This window comes from Pleurodeles waltl, chromosome 4_1 (assembly GCF_031143425.1).
Source record: "Pleurodeles waltl isolate 20211129_DDA chromosome 4_1, aPleWal1.hap1.20221129, whole genome shotgun sequence".
NCBI lineage: Eukaryota > Metazoa > Chordata > Amphibia > Caudata > Salamandridae > Pleurodeles > Pleurodeles waltl.
This window is the reverse complement of record NC_090442.1, coordinates 181,072,001-181,093,925: the sequence shown is the minus strand read 5'-3', so window position 1 is coordinate 181,093,925 and position 21,925 is coordinate 181,072,001. Positions and strand designations below refer to the sequence as shown.

Here is a 21,925-nt window from a genome sequence, read left to right as displayed (position 1 = left end):
CTGCAGTGGGTCAAGCAGTTCTTAGACAGTTGTTCTGATAAGGTGAGCTGTTTGTTTCCCATAAGGTGAGCTGTTTGTTTCCCACCATCCGCTTCTAATATAATATCACATTCTCTGTTCAGTGTTAGCATACCTTTCTTGCATATTCATGTATGTTTAAAAAGGTTTAGTTTTATTGCTTTGCATTTAACTGTCTAATGATAACATTCTCTGATGATTCAGATGGACAGTATTTGTTAATACGGAAAATGCATTAGTTACTGCTTGCTACTCTTATTCAAGCATGTGAATCTATGAAAGTTCCAATACTGGATTAAGAAATAAGTTACTTACCTGTAACTTTAGTTCTCCAGTATTGGAAGCTTTCAAAGATTCACATGCTTGAATACTTCACCATCGTCGAGACTCATTCATTCATAATCGGAGCTAATCGTCTTTGTACTGCAAAGCTCCTGCATAACTTGCTATTTTAGAAGACCCATTATAGATAGTAGAATGAATTCTCTCACCCAGAATAATTACAGAATTACTGCAGATGCATTTTAACAGAAAAGAAAAATCACATTCTAATGTTTAACTCTAACCGCAGATTACTCACCTCAGGCGCCCCACTGGAATCCGAGATTTTTTCATAGAAGGTGTCCTGCATGCTGCTATGTGGCTCCCTGTTGGCACCCTACCTCTAGGAATCGGACTGTAGTTTTACTTGCCGTGCCTTTTGACATGGATCTGGGAATCATTTTCAAACTATTTCCACAGTGTGTGCCGAAATGATGCCCCCACCTAAAAACAATAGGTTTCAAGCCATGCTGCAGTGTCGGAAAGGTGATGTCAGTAACAGATCCGCATGTGGTGTGTCTTTTCTGTAGGGGCTTAGGGCATGACCCTGAGTCGTGCATTAAGTGCATCGTCATGCACCCGATTGGTGCTCAAGACTGTTGCTGTACACAAGAAATCATTGTGGCCTTCTTGTACATCCAGCTCCTGTGACTGTATACATTTGCACTTGCAGTCTTTTGTACTCAAAGTCTTCTGGTAAGTCCAAAGGCAAGCATAAGAAAGCAAAGCAGGACTTAACTCCAGTGAATCACTTTGACTTCAGTGCACCACTCTGACTCCAAAGCAAAGGTTTGAAGGTCTCACAATGTCAGTCGCTGTACTGTGAGGTATCTGGCCATAGAACTGATTCCTTAGTTTGTCCAGAGATGCCCTGAATTTCCCAGGCCATTGTCAACCCTTCAGCAAATCGAATCAAAGAGGCCATACTATATATTTTCAGAGCATTTATGGCTTCCTTTGGTGTGCCTTTGACACCTCCCGAACTGCAGCCTTTCCACTCTGGTTACTGTCGTCAGATCTCCCCCCAGCACAGTCTGTCCCTTGGTACTCCTTACCAAGCCTCGAACCAATGGCAGTAAAGACTTCTACTCTGGACTCCATCGTCCATTCAGGTTACCGCCACCCAAACTCCGTCAGCACCGATGATCCGGTGCTGCCACCAATTTTGGACCCCACACCAACCTCGGCCCACACCCAACTGATGTTGCACTATCAAATAACAAAAGTGCAACCGATCTTTTTGAAGTCTGACTCGTAACCTGTGCCTCTGCCACATAGCTGCGTCCAGCAGAGGCGCCTTTATTTATTGGTTCTGATTCTGTGCTTGAGGATGTCCCCCCAGCCGCCCCTGCACTTACTGCAGAGCACTCAATAGCACTTGCAGTATAGCACCACTGCTTGCTGCTCCAGCCTCGCCCTGCTGTTTTGCTGTCTTTGCTGCTTCCCTGCAGCTTGCTGTCCTGTTCAGACCCCCACCGCCGCCTCCTCGCACTTCCTGCTTTTTTTATGCCTCACTGCGTCCCAATGCTTTTCCTGCTCTGCCCCGCACACCCCCCATTTCAAGACCTACTTAATGGCAGTCACTGTGCAACCCCACTGAGCATGTCCCCCCAGTCCCCACTGCACTTACTGCGAAGCACTCTTTAGTGCAGTATAGCACCGCTGCTTGCTGCTCCTGCCTCACCCTGCTTTTGTTGCCTTTGCTACTTCCCTGCAGCTCGCTCCTCTGTTCAGGCCCCCTCCTACTACCTGCTGTTTTTTCAGGCCCCACTGCATCCGGCCATTTTTCCAGTCTGCCCCCGCACCTCTCCCACTCCAGCACCTACATAATGGGGGTCGCTGCACGTACAGCACCACTGCTTACTGCTCCTGCCTTGCGCTGCAGTTTTGCTGTCTTTGCTGCTTCCCTGCAGCTTGCTGCCCTTTTAAGGCCTCCACCCCCCCCCCCCCCCCCCCCCCACACACACACACACACTTCCCACTTTTTTCATGCCCCATTGCATCCCACTGTTTTTCCCGCTCTCCCACCATCCGCGGCTACTCTGCTGTAAACTGTAAACCTAACACTTGTATAGCACACTACTCACCCATTAGGGTCTCAAGGCGCTGTACGCATACCGCTATAGAACCCCTCCCGGCTTTTCCCTGCGAGGTGCCCACTCCTTGGCACCCCCAGGGTGAAGCCAGGCATCCAAGCGCTGTCGGGGCCATTGTGGAGATTAAGCAAGCTATTGCCCAGAGTTACAGAGTGGGACCCATTAATTAGATTAGGCACCGAGGCGAGAATTATCTGGACCAAGGGAATTGAGCCCAAGACCTGCCGATGCAGGACTTGAACCCTGGTCCTGGGCCAGATCTGCATCAGGGTCTGCCGCTCTAACTAACAAGCTCCTCAACAATGAACGCCAAGTTTCCAGCTGCTGCATGTCCTCCCTACACACCACCAAAGTACCTTTCGTCCGCTGCCACTGTTGCTTACCCTGCCTCACAGGACCACCTACCCACACAGGACCAAACACCACCACCTCCCAGAAGACTTCCGCCAACCCTGAACTGCTACACTGCATCCTGCTGAACGCCTGCTTCCTCAGCAAACATGCCACTGAAATCTGGGACACCACCACCACCCTCGCCCCAGATGTCACCTCAATCACTGAAACTTGGGTCAACCCCTCCTCCAACTCCGTTATCGCCACCCCCAACAGATATAAGATGATAGACCTAGACCAGCCCAACAAGCACGGCGAAGGAATTGCCATAATATTCAAGGAAACCATCCAATGCGCCACCATGAAACGACAACCCAATACCTGTCATGGAGTACCTTAACTTCCTTCTACACATGGACACCAAGACAATACAGACCACCAGGACCCCGTCCAGCTTTCTGCGATACCATCAGCAACATCATCACCACCCTCGCCATTGACACCTTACACAACATGCTGCTCAGTGACCTCAACTTCCACATAGCGGACCCCAAGGATGCCAACTCCACATTCTTACTGGTGAAATTTAACATCGGACTCGCCCAACTAGTCTCTCAACCCACCCACAGAGCTGGGCACACCCTCAACGCCATTTTCTCCTCCAGCGAAAGAATCAAATTCACCCACATCACGGAACTCGCCTAGACAGGCCACACAATCGTCCACTTCACCATCTCCAAGCCCCGGCATACCATCACCAAGCACTGTAGCGCACCACTCACCGAAACTTGGGAAAAGTAACCGAGAGCCAATGGACGCAGACTCTGAGCACCACAACACCCGACACATCACCCAACCTCAACCAGCCCGTCCTCAATTTCTCTGCTGAATTACCAAATGTGGCGACTAAGTTTCACCTCTGAAACTGGCAAAAGTCAAGGGAAGATCAAGACAAGCGAGCTTGTACACCCCAGAGCTCAGAACCACCAACGTAACTGTCTTCTACTCAAGAAGCTATAGTGCATCTCCAAGGGACCCCGTTGACAGAGCTGTATACAAGACATCACTCAACGACTACCACCGGCACATCAAGGAGTCCAAAAGAATAGCCATCATGGCCCAAATCGACGCTGCAACCAACCACACCAAGGAACTCTTAAAGGTCATGAAGGAATTCTCCAACCCGATGGTCACAGAAAACAAAGTACACCCCTCCCAACAACTCTGTGACTCACTGTCCAACTACTTCCACAGCAAGATTGGCAACATCTACAACAACTTCAGTCACCAACCTGCTTCACTCAGCCTCGACATCCTCTTCCAACCAGCTAACCACAGCACAGCCATAACCACCTGGTCCCTACTCAACGTCCAGACCATCGCTACCATCATGTCCTCCATACACACTGGGCATCCACTGACCCCTGCCTCCATCATCTCTTCCACCTTGAATCCAACATAATCAACACAGAACTAACCAATCTCCTCAACGCTTCTACCCCTATACCATCATTCCCAGACAGAAGCACACAGACATTAGACCCCTCCTAAAGAAGCCCTCAGCCGACCCCACTGACCTCAAGAACTACCGGCCAATTTCCCTGCTAGCATACCCAGCTAGAGTACTCGAGCATTCCATCAACCGACAGCTCACCAACTACCTAGAACAGAACCACCTACTTGACGCATCTCAGTCAAGTTTCTGGGCCAAACATAGCACCGCCGCAACAGACATCCGAACCCACTTCGACCAAGGAGAAACAGTGGCTCTGATTCTCCTCATTCTGTCTGCAGCATTTGACACGGTCGCCCACCACATCCTCATCGGCAGACTCGACAACATCGGCATTCAGCAACACGCCCTCAAATGAATCACCTCATACCCTGAGCATCTCCTATCTTCCTTCACCTCCGCTCCCAAGAACATCATATGCGGTGTGCCCCAAGGACCGTCGCTCAGCTCTACATTGTTCAACATCTACATGACACCTCTCGTGAACATTGTCAGATACCACAGACTCAACATCATCTACTAGGCTGACGACACTCAGCTCATTCTCTCGTTCACCAGAGACCCCTCTAATGTCCGCAGTGCCATTGTCCAGCGTAGCTGACTGAATGAGAGCTGCCTCAAATTAAACTCTGACAAAACTTAGGTACTGATCTTTGGAAAGAACATCTCCACGTGGTACCACAGCTGGTGTGCGGAAGAACTCAGACCCACTCCCACACCGACTGACCACGCGTGCAACCTCTGCATAATCCTGGACAGCCAACTGACCATAAAACAACAATTCAACGCAGTCACCTTTGCCTGTTTCCACACCCTCCACATGCTCCACAAGATCTTCAGATGGATCCCAGTAAATACCAGAAAGAGCGTCGCACAAGCCCTCGTCACCAACCGCCTTGACTACTACAGAACACGGCAGCCAGAGTCATCCTGGACCTCCCCAAGCGGACCCACCTCAGGAAACTCCACTGGTTATCTGTCCAGAAAAGATGCCAGTTGAGGATGCGCACACTTGCCTACAAAGCCTTCCACAAACTTGGACCATCCTACATCAACCTCCGGGACTTCCATCGAGACTCCTGCACTCCACTTCACTCGCCTTCGCCCATTTCCTCTGCATCCATCGCACTTGCAGCAGAGGTCGCGCATTGTCCTACATCGCTGCCAAAGCCTGGAATTATCTCCCCCCTCCACTGCTGAACAGCACCCTGTCTGGCAGATTTAAGAAAGCACTCAATACATGGCTGTGCAACACAGGTGCAGCAGCCTCAGCGCCCAAATACCCATAGGGGTGATAGTGTTGTACTTTACAAAAAGATTGATTGATTGAGCAGGGCTCACCCGGTATTTTGATGATGATGGGAATGGTTCCCCCCCAGCACCCTCATACCCTATTATACTGATAATTTTTCAACATTTACATGGCCCGCTCGCCAACATCCTCCGACCACACGGAATCACCATCATATCCTACGCAGACGACACCCAGCTCGTCATCTCCCTCACCCGAAACCCTACCACCGCCAAAACCAACCTCCACGCTGGACTCCTTGACACCGCTAAATGGATGACAGCAAACCACCTCAAGCTAAACTCCAACAAAACCAAAATCATCATCTACGGCCCCAACAAAACTATATGGGACAACTCCTGTTGGCCCACTGCCCTAGGATCCCCACCAATGCCCACATACCACGCACGCAACCTAGGCATCATCCTAGACCCTTCCCTCTCCATGACCCAGCAAATCAATGCCATCACTGCCTCCTGTTTCAACACCCTCCGCATGCTACGAAAAACCTTCAAATGGATTCCCGTAGAGACCAGAAAGACCGTCACCCATGCACTCATCAGCAGCAGGCTAGACTACGGAAACTCCCTCTACGCCGGCACCACACTCAAGCTCATGCGAAAACTCCAGAGGATCCAGAACGCAGCCGCCCGCCTCATCCTGGACCTCCCACGCCATGAACACATCTCCTCACACCTCAGATCCCTTCACTGGCTTCCGATCGACAAAAGGATCACCTTCAAAATCCTCATCCACGCACACAAATCCCTCCACAACACTGGACCAACCTACCTCAATGAAAGAGTGAACTTCCACACTCCCACTCGCCACCTCCGCTCCGCCGACCTCACACTCGCCACAGTCCCCCGCATCCAACGCACCACCACCGGAGGCGGATCCTTCTCCTACCTCGCCCCCAAAACCTGGAATTCCTTCCCCACCAACCTCCGCCAGACTCAGAACCTCCTGCTCTTCAGAAAACACCTCAAGACATGGCTTTTCGAACAGTAATCGGCCTCCTCCCCCACCCTCCCAACACCTTGAGACCCTTACGGGTGAGTAGCGCGCTCTATACATTTTTTGATTGATTGATAATGCTTTATACCTTCATTTGTTGAACTCCAGCCGACTTGATACCTCTTCTGAGACAGTGTTTCACTAGTCACATTGTCCACCAACGAAGGAAAATACCTTAAATGCAGTGGTTCTGGATAGCAGCTGAGGCACTAGAATTATCATCCTCTACTGAAACCAAAGCATAAGTTATGACATATTCCCCCCACCTCTGTCAACATCATCTGAGCCCTTTCTTTTAATGATGTCCTGACAGATATTCTGATAGGTACCTGTTCACAACTGTTTTTGCCTACCTTTGAATATGCAGGTGGCATGTGTTGACCAAGATTACTTCACCAAGCCCCCTACTCCAGAAATTCATTGTGCTGATTTCAATCGGTAAAGTGAATCCAAACTCATTTCCAACCACTCTTCCAGACAGAAAATCCAAGAGAATTGATGCTTTTTTGCTAGCTCATGTTTTTTTCTGCCATCTGCACTACGGTCCATGAACACAGTTTGCCTACTGGACTACTACACACATACCATTTGGGGCATGGCCAGTGAGATCTTGCTGGCTGCCTCAAAAGATCTTAGGGTCTCACTGGCTCAGAAGATGCAAGATGGGCAGGACATAGCCTGATGTGTTATCCATGTAGAACTGGATACCACAAATTGATTGGGTCCCGGAAGTATGTACCATGTTTTTCCTTTGTGAACAGACACTTGCGGGCATGAGTTCCACTGGCTTCTCTGGTGACCTCCCTAATGGATGTGCCCTTTCATTGGTGCTGCCTCATCAGAGAGAGGTCAGTCTGCAATGAAACGTTTTAAACACTGCAGAGCTACATCACGTTCCTTTAAGCAATTAACTCCAGCCAAAGCATTTTGCCATCTGTTCCTAGAGTTTAGAATCCATTTCAGAGGGCTGGGGTATAGACAGCAATAGCCCTTCCAGCCAGTGATGCAGCAGGCGTGGTCTTTGAGGTTGTGGATGCGGGGGAATGGGTCTTCCAACTTCTCTTCCCCTGCTTAATAGCCAACAAACCTATTTAGTTTCACCTTACAGGCAAATGTCTAACCAGTTGGGGGCCAGGATTCAACATCTCCTAAGTTGGCGATCCACCACTCTCAGTATTCCCTTATCATGAAAAAGAATGGGGAAATTACTTCTCCTGGTCCTTTGACTCCTGAGTGTGTTCCTGTGAAAGGACAAATGCAAAGTGCTCAGACTGGCCCAGGTCTTGTCTGCTTTGAACCAGCAGGACTGGATGGTGTGCTTGAAATTTTAGGATGTGTATTTTCATATACCCATGCCTTAGTCCCACCTGTGTTATCTGTGATTTAAGGTGGGCTGGGAACATTTTCAGTTTGCCCTGCTACCCCTCTGCCTGGGGAAGTCACTGCCCATTTTTGGAAGTTGGAACTACCTGTATTCTCATCCCTTAGCAAGTGGCTGCTGAAGGCGGGTTTGTCGCACACACTCGTAAACAACCTCCTTGCAATGGCAAAACTCTTGGCAGCTTTGGGGTTCACTATAAATGAGCCAAAGTACCACGTGATTCCTTTGCACCTGCTTCCATTCATTTGTGCAGTCCTAGACACAGTGGAGTTCAGGGCTTTTCTTCCACAGCAACAAGTCCAGGATATTTGGGCAATCCTTTTTGATGTTTCAGGCTCTGTCCTGGATCACATTGAGAGAGTCCCTGTGGCTTCTTGGGCATCTGGCCTTGTGCATTCTTCCTTGACAGCTATACCAGATGGCACATGTCGGATCTGCAATGGAACTTGAAGTTATAGTGGCCCGCATAAAGGCAAATCTTTGGACTCCCATTCAGGTCTCTAAGGACAGAGCTCGAGATATACAGTGGTGGCTACTTGAATCCAGCAGCAGGCCTATCTCCTTCACCACCCAGAGCTGTAGCTGGTGAGGGACATGCCACTGCTGGGTGGGGAGGTCATGTGGGGGAGGCGAAGATCAAAGGACTCTGGCTGAGGCCCAGCTCCACATCGGTCTTTTGGGGGTGTTTGTGCCATTTTATCTGGCTTTGTAGATTTTTCTGCCGCTCATCAATGGGATGGTGGTGCAGGTTCTCACGGACAAGTCCACCGCCATGTGCTGCTGCATTAAGCAGGGCATAGTGGGTTCTGCGCCAGAATGTCCCAGGACATCTTCCTGATTGCAAATCACCTAGCAGAGTCCCAAATGCCAAAGTGGAAAAACTGAGTAGACTTCTCCGGGTAGATTACTAGTGGTGTCCACATCATGATGTGGTGTAGGGTGTCTTCAAAAGTGGGGAGAAACTTGGTTCAAACTGTTTTCTACTGTGGAATGTGCATTGTGAACAATTTTGCACTTTGGAGTTTTCACAAGAACACTTGTTAGGAGACACATTCGGGCTGGAATGGAACACCTGATTCTTGGACTTCTTCCTGCTTCTACCTCTCCTGACCTCACTCCCCCCACCCCATTCCCCCACACTCAATTTCGGAAAGCGATCAAGAATGACTGGGCCGAAGTCATCCTAGTGGCTGTGGATTGGGTCAGGAGTGTGTGGTATCTAAAACTCCTAGACATGAGCATCTGTTGTTCAATTAAACTGCCATTTTGCAAGGACCTCCTGTCTCAGCAGCAGGGCAAGGTCCCCCATCCAAATCTAGCACGATCTAAACCTCCATGGGTGGAGATTGAGCAGCGGCAAATGATTGCCTTTGAACTGCCGCCTGAAGTCATGGGTGTCATCCTTTCTCAAAATCCATTTATGCTGGCCACTAAAACCAATTAGTAGCCTAGTGTGGTGTTCACAACACTGACCCCTTACAGGCAAAGCTGAGGCCAACAGCTTTGCCGGAGGTCCAGGGGGCCCCTCAGCACTGCCCCTTCCCTGAGTGAGTCCGGAAGAGGGTGTCCCTCCATGTTATTTGCAGGGGGGTCCTCCAGTTTTGTTAGGCCATAGGCTGTCAGATGTTCTTGTGTTTGTTTTGTCTTGAGGTCAGAAGCTGTAAAAGGTTTTTTGTCTGCCTATGACATTTTTACGTTTGCTGGACCAATCGTCTTTGCTAAAATCACCAGTTGTAATGAGCCTTATCAAAGTATTGGCAAAGGTTTCCTCTGAATCCATTTCAGATGCCACAGTTGTGGCCTTAACTTGGTCTTGACATTTCTTATGTCTACACATTTGAAGCTGGCACACAGCTGCTCGCTGAGTCTCCTGACTGTGAAGACTGCCTTCCTTATTGCGATTACATCAGCTCATTAGATGAGTGAACTTCAGGCACTTTGACTGCAACAGCCCTACACCACTTTTTTTTCCCAAAACAAGTTGATGCTGAAGACTCAGGTGGCCTTCTACTGAAAGTCTTAACTTCCACAATGGACAATCCATGACTCTACTAGCATGCTCTGCTCCGCTGCGGCTCCATTGGCTGCACCCAAAAAGGCCTTTAAGCCTTTACATTGATCATACAAGAGACCATTGAGTAGATAATCGTATTTTTGGGGGGGGGGGGGAGAGGGGGGGTTTGGGTGTGCTTTGGAGCAAAGAAAGAGAAAGTGGTGTAGAAGAGGATCTTTTCGAGGTGGATAGTCTTCTGCAATACAATCTGTGACACATTGACCAAGAAGCACCCTCTGGATGTTTTAGGAGCTCATTTCATCAGGGCTAGGGCTGCTACCACTGAATTGGGATGAGGAGTGCCTGTCCTTGATATCTACCAGGTTGTGATGTCAATGTCGGTGTATAAGTACATGACACGCTACTACATTGGCAGACAGATGCAGTGGGAAGGAATTTTTTCTCGATACTACAAAACATTTTGTTCGGAGCCCATTCATAAGTACCCCGAGGACGTGGGTAATTACCTGCTGGCAGACTGGAACCGGGGCACCCCTGTTCTCCATTGAAGCCTATGTGTTTTGGGCACCTCTTTGACCTCTACACCTGACCGGCCCTGAGCTGCTGGTGTGGTAACTTTTGGGTTGCCTTGAACCCCCAACGGTGGGCTACCAAGGCCCAACTTTGAGACTTGTAAGTGTTTTACTTACCTGTGAACTTAACCTATACTTACCTCCCCCAGGAACTGTTGATTTTCGCACTGTATCCACTTTTAAAATAGCTTATTTCCATTTTTGTCAAAACTGTACATTATATTGTGATTATTCAAAGTTCCTAGAATACCTGATTGAAATATCTTTCATTTGAAGTATTACTTGTAAATCTTGAACCTGTGGTTCTTAAAATAAACTAAGAAAATATATTTTTCTATATAAAAACCTATTGGCCTGGAGTAAGTCTTTGAGTGTGTGTTCCACATTTATTGCCTGTGTGTGTACAACAAATGCTTAACACTACCCTCTGATAAGTCTACTGCTCGACCACACTACCACAAAATAGAGCATTAGAATTATCTCTTTTTGCCACTATCTTACCTCTAAGGGGAACCCTTGGACTCCGTGCACACTATTTCTTACTTTGAAATAGTATATACAGAGCCAACTTCCTACAAAGCCTATACAGGAATAATACTTTTATTTCTGCTAGTGAAGATAATGTAGAAGCTTAAGACCTTATGGCATTGCTCATAGTCTGGGGAGTGATCCAGATGCCGACAGCTCATATAATAAAAAATCAATGATGAGAGATTGTGTTGCTGAAAAATATTTTTCACTCCCAAGAGATCTGGACCTGACACTGTCCCTTCTGGGTTCCTGTACAAGAGTAGAATGGTCAGGAGAAAACTTACTTCCAACGTATCCTTGCCATATATTTCTCCAGTATTATAAATAGCTGTCAGTGATACAGGAACTGTAGGAAATGTATTGAAGTGCAATATTCCAGCTGGATGTATTAAATCATACTTATTTCAAATTGGAATACTTTTTTTCTCCGGCGCCAAACCGGTCATCATTCATGACTCCAGTGGTGAGCCAGATCGGTGTTGCCCGATGATGACTCCAGTACCACTGGTACTGTGCCCTTCAATTCAGAGCTAGTATCATTTACAGACCTCGAGAGGAAGGGGAATGAGAGGAGTTTAAGGACCCTTATTCTTTCCATCACTCACTAGATGAACCAGAGGATAGATGGTCTGAGGGATGCCAGTGGGACCTCTCACCAGATGCTGCCTTGTTCTGTTCTATGTTGTGGCTGTGGCGGAAGGAGCCTCCTTTGTAGTGGTGGTGCGGAGAGTAGCTGAAGGGCTGACGAAGGTGCATCAGCCTTGAGTTACCCTTTCTAAGCTCTTGCCCCATTCACTGAAGCCCTCACTGATGGCCCTGCTTAAGGCCTGGTCCAAGCCCTGCACAGGGTCTCGTGTGCATAGGATGATTCCTCGCTGCCATCACAACAGTCCTCTGGACATTAGTTTTCTCACTAGCATCCCACCCTGCGTAGGTTGATCGCCCAAGCCTCCACCTCCAGTATCAACTGCAGTGTCTTCTCTACCACTCCACTGGATAGTGAATACAAACTGCTGCATACCATTCATAAGAGGATGTTCTCTTCTGCCAGGCTAGCACCGCGATCATTGAACATCTTGTGCCTTTTTGGCCGACACACACACACACACTCACACTCACACTCACACTCACACTCACACTCACACTCTCTCTCACACTCACACTCACACTCTCTCTCACACTCACACTCACACTCTCTCTCACACTCACACTCTCTCTCACACTCACACTCTCTCTCACACTCACACTCTCTCTCTCACACTCACACTCTCTCTCTCACACACACTCTCTCTCACACACACACTCTCTCTCACACACACTCTCTCTCTTTTGGTTTCTCAAGTGCTGCCTATGGTGTTGCCTCCAAAGAAGCCCAAGCCATATCAGACAGGCGAGATGCAGCAAAGGTCACCATCAAATGTAAGCTGGACATGACCGACTTGCTGGGCAGAGCGACTGCATCGTCGGTGGCCCTTCAACGCCACACCTGGTTGGGAACCTCTGGCTTTTCAAGGAATATCCAATCTTTCCTCAGACAGGCCCTTTAATGCCTTTCGCCTTTTGGTGAAAAGACAGACTCAGCGCTAAAGCACTTCATAGCTAGATAGCAGAGCTACAGCCAGGTCTTTGGCCCTCTCCGTGGCCCCACTAACCCCAGTCTTCCTTTGTCCACTTTCATAGCTATGGTAGGGACTGCTAACTACGTCCTTTCCCGCCCAGCCACCAAGGCCACCAGGCTTCCCAGCCTTTTTGTGGCAGGTGACACTGTTCCCACAAGAAATGTGGGAATATTAGCCAAATGTGGGAACATTAGCCAAAGGTCAGGCCAGTCCAGTCCCCTCTGGCTATCACAGCCTCATGACCTTAGTTTGCCCATATTTTAGCACAGGCGCCCAGTTGGGTGACAGGATCAGCCGTCACTTGTCCCACTGACAGTCCATAACATTGAATAAGTGACTTGCTCAAATAGGAGAGGAGCTACTCCATCCCCTTTCTGGACCCCCCCCAACCTGTGCCACCCACTTATGACTGGCTGACTGAGGACCATCTTGCTTTACTCCGCCAGGAAGAGCTGGTCTTTTTAGCCACGGGGACATCAGGAGGGTGCTGGCATCAGAAGGAAGTTGTGGATGCTATTCCTGCTACTTTTTGGTGTTGAAAAAGGACAGAGGCATTCATCCTGTTGTAGGCCTGCACCTTCTTAATTTCTTCCTGAACAAATGAACAAATGAACCTCAGGTTCTGTCTGCCCTTGATCTGGGAGACTGGAAGGTAGTATTGTACTTGCAGGGCGCATATTTCCACACCCCTATCCTGCCTGCCCACAGACATTACCTGCGGTTCACGATGGGCCAAGAGCACTTCCAGTTCACTGTGCTCCCCTTTGGCCTTACTAACGCCCCTAGGGTGTTCACCAAGGTAATGGCAACGTTTGCAGCACACCTTCAGAGTTCAGGGGCTCCAATCTTTCCCTATCTCAACGATTGGTTGTGGAAGGTGAGCTCACCCCAGGAAGTCAGTTGTCTTCCACTTCCTGAGTATGGTGGACCTCCAACACTTGCTGGGGTTCACTATACACATGCCAAAGTCACAGCTGGCTCCCTCTCAGATGCTCGCTTTGATCGGAGCTGTTCTGGACACAGTGCAGTTTTGGGCCTATCCTTCCGAAAGGTGAGTCTAGGATGTTTGATCTGTGGTTCCAATGTTTCATCCTCCGTACTGGATATTTGTGAAGCTGAGGCTGTTGGGCCTTATGGCCTTCTGCATCCTGCTAGCACACATGCCCATTGGCATATGTAGGCTTTGGACCTGAAGTTCCAGTGGGACAGCTTCAGGAGGAGCTCATCAACCTAGTTCAGATCTTGGAGGGAACTGCAGAAGACCTGCAGTGGTGGCCGACAGACAGCAATTGGGCCAGCATCATACTCCCTCATCCTTCCCCAACCAGAGCTGATTGTAGTGACAGATGTCCCTCGTGGGCTGAGGCAGCCATTTGGGAGAGGCAAAGATCAGAGGACTCTAGACTGAGGTGGAATCTAGGCTTCACATCAACTTGTTGGAGCTGCACGCGATCCGGTTGGCATTGAAAGCATTTTTTGCTTCCATCTGGGGAAGGCTAGCTCAGATGTTCACAGACAACACAACCACCATGTAGTACTGCAAAAATAAAACGGAACAGGTAGGGGCCACTAGACATGGCTGGAGCGCCAGGGCATTCCCCTGGTGGTTCATCATCTGGTGGGCTCTCTGGATGCCAGAGCGGACACACTACTCCATCAATACCTAGCAGATCATGAATGGAGTCTCCACCCTGAGGTGGTACAGTGTCTCTCTTAAGATTGGAGAGAGCCTTGGTTAGATCTGTTTGTCACCGCCAAGAGCGTGCAATGTCATCAGTTCTGCGCGCTGGAGTTTCCAAGCGGCTCTCGTTCTGAGACACTTTATCTCCAGTGGTGCTCAGGTTTCCTGTACCCCATTTTGCCAATACCACTCACTGCCCTGAGATCTCAAAAAGATCAGGAACGACTGGACCCATGTCAGCCTCCTGATTGAGCACTGAGAGTATGCTATCCTTAACTTCGTAATCTGAGCATCAGTCCTCCAAACAGGCTTCCTCTTTGGGAAGTTTTTCTCTTGCTGCATCAGACAGGGCAAGGCCTTACACCTAAAACTGCGCACCCCTCTCCTTCATGCGTGGCGATTGAGTGGCAATAGTTGACAGTTTTCGACCTTCCTGCCGAAGTCTCTGTTATCTTGGCAGCCAGTACCAAGACAGTACACACCTGCCGTTGGGACAAGTTTGTGACATGGCGTGCATTGAAGAATATTGACCCTTATTCTGCACCTCTTGTGTTTTTTGGTCTTTCTCTGGCCCAGCAGGGCTCTACTCTGGGTACTGTTAAATATTATTTGTCAGTCATCTCAGAATTCTTGCTGTTGCTGGACCAAACTTCTCTAATTAAGTCATCTGTTGTGACCTGTTTCCTTAAGGGACTTCAACACCTGTTCCCTACACTATCATTCATCATGCCCCACTGGGACCTCAAACTGGACTTGGCATTCCTCATGTGTGTGCCCTTTGAGTCCCTGCACAATTGCCCAATTAGTCTACTCACCATCAAAATGTTTTTCTGGTGGCCATAGCATTGACCAGGAGGGTCAGCGAACTGCAAGGACTCTATGCCCCCATCTACCTCAACTTTCTATGCAGACAAGCAGGTTCTGAGGACCTGTGCTTCCTTCCTTCCAAAGATTGCAACATCTTTTCATGTCGGCCAGAATATCATCATGCTTCTTTTTCCGCCTCAACTGTCTAAAGAAGAGGAGAGATTCTACTGCCTGGATCCAAAAAGAATGTTGTCTCCTACCTTGATCGTACCAAAGAGTACTTGGTGTACGATCAACTGTTCTTTTGGTATGTTGAGGCGAAGAAGGGAAAGGCCTTGCAAAACTAATCATCTCACAATATTCTTCTGCATTAAAATGTGCTACACATTGGCGAGAAGCAACCCCCTCAGGGCTTGTGCTTTCATGCCACCAGAGTCAAGGCTGTGACCACTGCGTTAACTCATGGAGTCCCTGTCCTGAACATCTTACAGGCAGTAATTTGGGTGTCACTACACATGTTCCGCAAACATTACTGTTCAGACAATCTGGTCCTTTGTGGTGGGCATTTTGCCCGTTCTGTCCTGCAGGACTTTTTAGTCTAATCTGTTTGCAGACCCACCTCCGGTGAGGTATTGCTTGGGTATCTATTCTAAGTTAAGGAATCTTCTGCTCGAGGTCTCTATCAGATGAACAGGTTACTTACCTTTAGTAACAATTTCATCTGGTAGAGACTGCCTAGCTGCAGGTGCCTTACCCAACCCCCCTGTTCACCCCTCTCTGTGACCTATTTCTTATAAGGTTACCTTTTCAGGCCCTTAGAACTGCACCCCAGTGCATCAGCATTCTTTGTGTCTTTGCCCTTCTGGTGTGGAAAGTCGCAAAAAAAAAATGTCAGGGTGCTGGGGTGGCACCTATATAGGACCACTTATGTCACATCTGGTACAGACGACACTTACGCGGAGCCGAGCGACACCACCTACCGGTGTGCAGGGTTACGGCTCGAAAATGTCCAGATCCAGACTGACGCATGGGAATGTTCTGAGGTAAGTAATCTACAGCTAGATAGGGTCTAGCACTTGATTTGAAAAAGCCTTTATTGATTGTTTGCTTAACATTTTCTGTTTTAATAGTGATTATGCGAAAAATGCCCATAACTTTGTAGTAGAAATGCTTAAAGACAATACTTGCTTTTCACTTGAATGTGTTTATTATTGTATATGATTTAAAAACTGATCCTTAAGTCACTGTTTTCCTTTTTGTTTTTTCTTCATCACAAAATCTTCTCAGCCTTCTATTATCCACAACTCAATATATCTCAGCTTCTGAAGGACTCTTGGTTGCAGACAGGTATGTACCCCAAATGTATGTGTGGTTATTTGACGCATTTCCCAGATGCTGGTACCTTCGCCAAATGTTACTAATAACAGTTTGAAAAACTATGGACAGCTACAGTTTAGGTTTAATTTAAACTGTTATTTGTTTTATTTAATGGAGATAATCATAGAGCGCAGAACTGGTTTTGAGTGGCAGAAGAGCATTATACATTGCAAGAGGTGCATAATCCACAAATGGGGATTCACAGTGCCTGTGGAAATACTTACATAGTATGCAGGTATATCAAGTGACAGGTGGATAAACTGGAGAAGACTTTAGGATAAAAGGTAGATGGAGAAGCAGTGGGTCTAAATCTCAGCACTCATGTGCTGAAGGGATATGGACTTGCTTAGAATTGATAGTTATGCCACAGTTTCAGTACACTGAAGGAGAACGTGCACTTTCTATGCCCATTTGTTGCTTTTCCCTCACTAATAAGCTAGCAAAAGAGGAGCTTCAGATGCCACTGAAAAATATGTATTTCTTTCACAGGAGGTCTGGTTTACTCATGTTTAAGGTTTCATCGATCACTCAGCATATTTGTCAGCTGATGTGTACTGGAAGATAGACCCCATGTAGTTTCTCCAGGGTAGTTGTGATGTTTGCATTTTCCTTGGTTGATGATCAGTTGGACTGCTACAGTATTTTATTTATTAGTAAAACGGTGGTGCTGGAAGCCTAGTTAGTGAGATGTGTGCAAGGACAAGAGCCTGGATTAGGGATCAGAGATTATTTAAAGGGAGGAAAGGCTTGAATTTACCCCTTAGGCTGATAATAGAATTTACGTGGAATTGCTCAGTAGGTGAAAGAGTGCCTGAGAAGCCTTCTTGATTCCTCTGACCAAGCCATGTCTAGATCGTCAATTGGAAGCATACAGCTTTAGAGAAGCTCAGGTTTGGTTGGGTTGACTTTAAACTGCACTTATCAAAGTTGAATGCTGGTTCAGTCATACTCTGAGGCCATTGATGTCACTTTGAAAAACAAATGTACGTTATTATCATATTAGCACAATGAGGTGCCTACTTCGTCTAGTAGTATATGCAGTAGCTCCATATAAAGCTTGAAAAATATGCCGATATAAATTGAGCCCTGTAGCATGCCACAGGTGACATGAAGAGGAATTGAGCCTGTTTGAACAAATTGCTTTCTGGTGGTGATGAAGGAGCCATTTATTTACTATGTACAGGGAGTGCAGAATTATTAGGCAAGTTGTATTTTTGAGGATTAATTTTATTATTGAACAACAACCATGTTCTCAATGAACCCAAAAAACTCATTAATATCAAAGCTGAATATTTTTGGAAGTAGTTTTTAGTTTGTTTTTAGTTTTAGCTATGTTAGGGGGATATCTGTGTGTGCAGGTGACTATCACTGTGCATAATTATTAGGCAACTTAACAAAAAAAAATATATACCCAGTTCAATTATTTATTATTACCAGTGAAACCAATATAACATCTCAACATTCACAAATATACATTTCTGACATTCAAAAACAAAACAAAAACAAATCAGTGACCAATATAGCCACCTTTCTTTGCAAGGACACTCAAAAGCCTGCCATCCATGGATTCTGTCAGTGTTTTGATCTGTTCACCATCAACATTGCGTGCAGCAGCAACCACAGCCTCCCAGACACTGTTCAGAGAGGTGTACTGTTTTCCCTCCTTGTAAATCTCACATTTGATGATGGACCACAGGTTCTCAATGGGGTTCAGATCAGGTGAACAAGGAGGCCATGTCATTAGATTTCCTTCTTTTATACCCTTTCTTGCCAGCCACGCTGTGGAGTACTTGGACGCGTGTGATGGAGCATTGTCCTGCATGAAAATCATGTTTTTCTTGAAGGATGCAGACTTCTTCCTGTACCACTGCTTGAAGAAGGTGTCTTCCAGGAACTGGCAGTAGGACTGGGAGTTGAGCTTGACTCCATCCTCAACCCGAAAAGGCCCCACAAGCTCATCTTTGATGATACCAGCCCAAACCAGTACTCCACCTCCACCTTGCTGGCGTCTGAGTCGGACTGGAGCTCTCTGCCCTTTACCAATCCAGCCACGGGCCCATCCATCTGGCCCATCAAGACTCACTCTCATTTCATCAGTCCATAAAACCTTAGAAAAATCAGTCTTGAGATATTTCTTGGCCCAGTCTTGACGTTTCAGCTTGTGTGTCTTGTTCAGTGGTGGTCGTCTTTCAGCCTTTCTTACCTTGGCCATGTCTCTGAGTATTGCACACCTTGTGCTTTTGGGCACTCCAGTGATGTTGCAGCTCTGAAATATGGCCAAACTGGTGGCAAGTGGCATCGTGGCAGCTGCACGCTTGACTTTTCTCAGTTCATGGGCAGTTATTTTGCGCCTTGGTTTTTCCACACGCTTCTTGCGACCCTGTTGACTATTTTGAATGAAACGCTTGATTGTTCGATGATCACGCTTCAGAAGCTTTGCAATTTTAAGAGTGCTGCATCCCTCTGCAAGATATCTCACTATTTTTGACTTTTCTGAGCCTGTCAAGTCCTTCTTTTGACCCATTTTGCCAAAGGAAAGGAAGATGCCTAATAATTATGCACACCTGATATAGGGTGTTGATGTCATTAGACCACACCCCTTCTCATTACAGAGATGCACATCACCTAATATGCTTAATTGGTAGTAGGCTTTCGAACCTATACAGCTTGGAGTAAGACAACATGCATAAAGAGGATGATGTGGTCAAAATACTCATTTGCCTAATAATTCTGCACTCCCTGTATCTGGTAATGCCAGGTTATCAGCCATATCAAAGATTGTGGGCAGGTCAAAGAGCAGTAGTAGGCACTGGTCACTAGTGTGAGACAGTTAGAGCTGTGTGCAGTGCATGAATCATTATGTCTTGGTGTGCTGTATTGCGCAGAATTGGGCAGAATCCTAAGTTAAATGATTGAAGTAGCTTGTGGTGGTTCAGGTGTTTTTGGAGCTGATTGGAATTAGCATATTGAGGTTGTTAGCCGAAAATGGAAGGATATGGGTGATAGTTGAAGTGTTCATCATACTCCGTCAGGAAGGGTTTGTTGAGGGATTGGAATTGGTGATGCTGATGAGGCATGGGATAGCCTAAGGTAGTAATACTTTGAGTAAAGGAGCTGCCCAGTTTTCACTGAGTTTGTGTGACATTTCCATGTTTTTGTGTGCATGTGTGTGGTATTTCTATACCTGGCAAACCGTTATGCCGTTCTAATGAGATACATTTTAGAAATATCCCCTTTTGTGATTGTAATGTTCAAGAAACAAGCTTTCTGCATCTGCAAAACAGTTGAAGGGAATATGCAACATCATAAACCTAGTCTTAATTTCCAAAAAAGTCACCATGAAAGCTTTTGTGGCAATAAACGATAAACGAGGTAACCAATTTCATTCGAAATCACTGCATTCTCGATTTCCGAGAGTAATCTGCTTGTGAGAACAGTTAATATATATTTCGAAGTTTGCTTAGTGTATAAAACTCAGTTCTGTCAAATTTGTGTTGCTTTCTTGTCAATATATTAACCTTGGCTCACCAGTGGCCGTGGTAAAGACAGTTTTTATAAAGCTGTTTCTAATAGCACATGTATTATTTGAATAGGTTTGTGCCCTGTTTGACTGAGAATAGTCAAATAATTGAGACATGTTAGTGACACAAGGTAATTAATGCCTTTGTTTCCTAAAGAGGTGTGTTTACTGTGTAAAGCTGCAGTCTGTAGTTCTGTGTAACTTGGAATAGTTCTGCTGTGCGAGATCCAAAGCGCTGAACAGACACAGGCATTGCACTTACTGAGGTATTTCACAGGCCAAAAAGCTCTTTCCCTTTATAACCCATGAAATACAGACCTTGAACAGCATAGGTCTCTCATAGGTTCAGTATTATCATTAAACAGCAAGCATTGCTTTTAGACTAGAACCTGTGCCCAGGGTTTAAAACCCCTACAAGCTCAGGCCACAGGGAGTACAGCTCTCTCTAAGGATGCTCAAACAGCACAGCTGATTACGTGTAATAAATGCCAAGCAAGTACTTTGTCCAGGATCACAACGATTGTCAGACAAATTATGGGAACTCCTTACTTGAACCTTATCAGCCGAATGGTTTGTCACAGTCCTCTCCACCTGAACACTGATGGATGTTGCATGCTTAATTTACAAAGGCCGGGATGGGTGGGGTGGAGTTGTTCCCTGGGAAAATTGTCAGCACAATTTATGGCATCACCTGTGTACCTTTCCTGTTTGTTTCGGACTCCTGTCAAATGAAAATACAAATAAATGCAGATATCCAGATTGAGACTGTTAGACCACATTTCGGTCCTTAGCATGCATCCAAGATAGACAGAATGGAGACTTCTGCTGTCATAGCAGTTGGCTTTAAGAAGAGGGGTGTTGACAGCAATCAGTATTTGTATAGCACAGCACTATCACCTGAGGGTATCTAGGCATTGATGTTTCAGGGTCTCAGTCAAAGCGCTAGGTCTTGAGCTTCTTCCTGAAATCTGTCAGGAAGGATGCTGTTTGTAGGTGGAGGTGCAGGTCGTTCCAGTTTTTGAGGGCAGTGTAGGAGAAGGCGCAACCTCCACTGTTGCTGCGATTGATGCGAGGGACATGTGCTAGGGCCATGGAGGCAGAGAAAAGGCATCTGGAGGGTTCGTGGATGTCCAAGCTGTGGTTGATGTACGTTGGTCCCTGGTTGTGCAAGGCTTTGTAGGCATGCATGAAATCTTGAACTGGCATTTCTTCTGGATGAGGAGCCAGTGGAGGTTCTGAGGTGGGGGTGATGTGGGCTTGTTTAGGGAGATCTAGGATGAGTCTGTCAGCGGCATGCTGTATGACCAGGAGTCTCTTGATGAGTTGCCGATTTAGCGGGCGTTGCTGTAGTCGAGTCGGCTTGTGATGAGGGCCTTGGTGACAGTCTTCCTGGTGTCAGTGGGGAGCCATCTGAAGATCTTGCAGAGCATTGCGGAGGGTGTGGAAGCAGTATGCGAAGACTGCACTGAATTGCTGTTCCATGGTAAGTTTGCTGTCGAGTATGTAGCAGAAGTTGTGTGTGTGGTCTGTTGGGGTGGGTGTAGGGTCTAGCTCGAATGGCCACCAGGTGTTGTCCCATATGGAGGTGTTTTTCCCGAAGATCAGCACTTCCATTTTCTCAGAATTCAGCTTGAGGCAGTTGGTTCTGATCCAGTCGGCGGCACTGGTCATGGTGTTGCAAATTGTTCTGGTGATAGAGAGTGTCTTTGGTGAGCGACAGGATGAGTTGTGTGTTGTCTGCGTAGGCTATGATGCTTAGTCTGTGGGATCTGACAGTGTCCGTGTGCGGGGTTGAATCGTGTTGGGCAAAGGGAGGATCCTAGGGGTATGCTGC

At 47.2% G+C, this 21,925-nt stretch overlaps 1 protein-coding gene across 2 annotated transcripts in view; it reads left to right on the top strand.

The window, feature by feature from the left end:
• Positions 1-21,925, top strand: part of KIAA1549 (KIAA1549 ortholog) — a 664,130-nt gene that overhangs the window by 338,353 nt on the left and 303,852 nt on the right. For both annotated transcript variants that reach the window (XM_069227988.1, XM_069227989.1), the window contains exon 8: positions 16,482-16,541. In XM_069227988.1, coding sequence (XP_069084089.1) covers positions 16,482-16,541 — 60 coding nt within the window. The remainder of the gene's footprint in view (positions 1-16,481; positions 16,542-21,925) is intronic.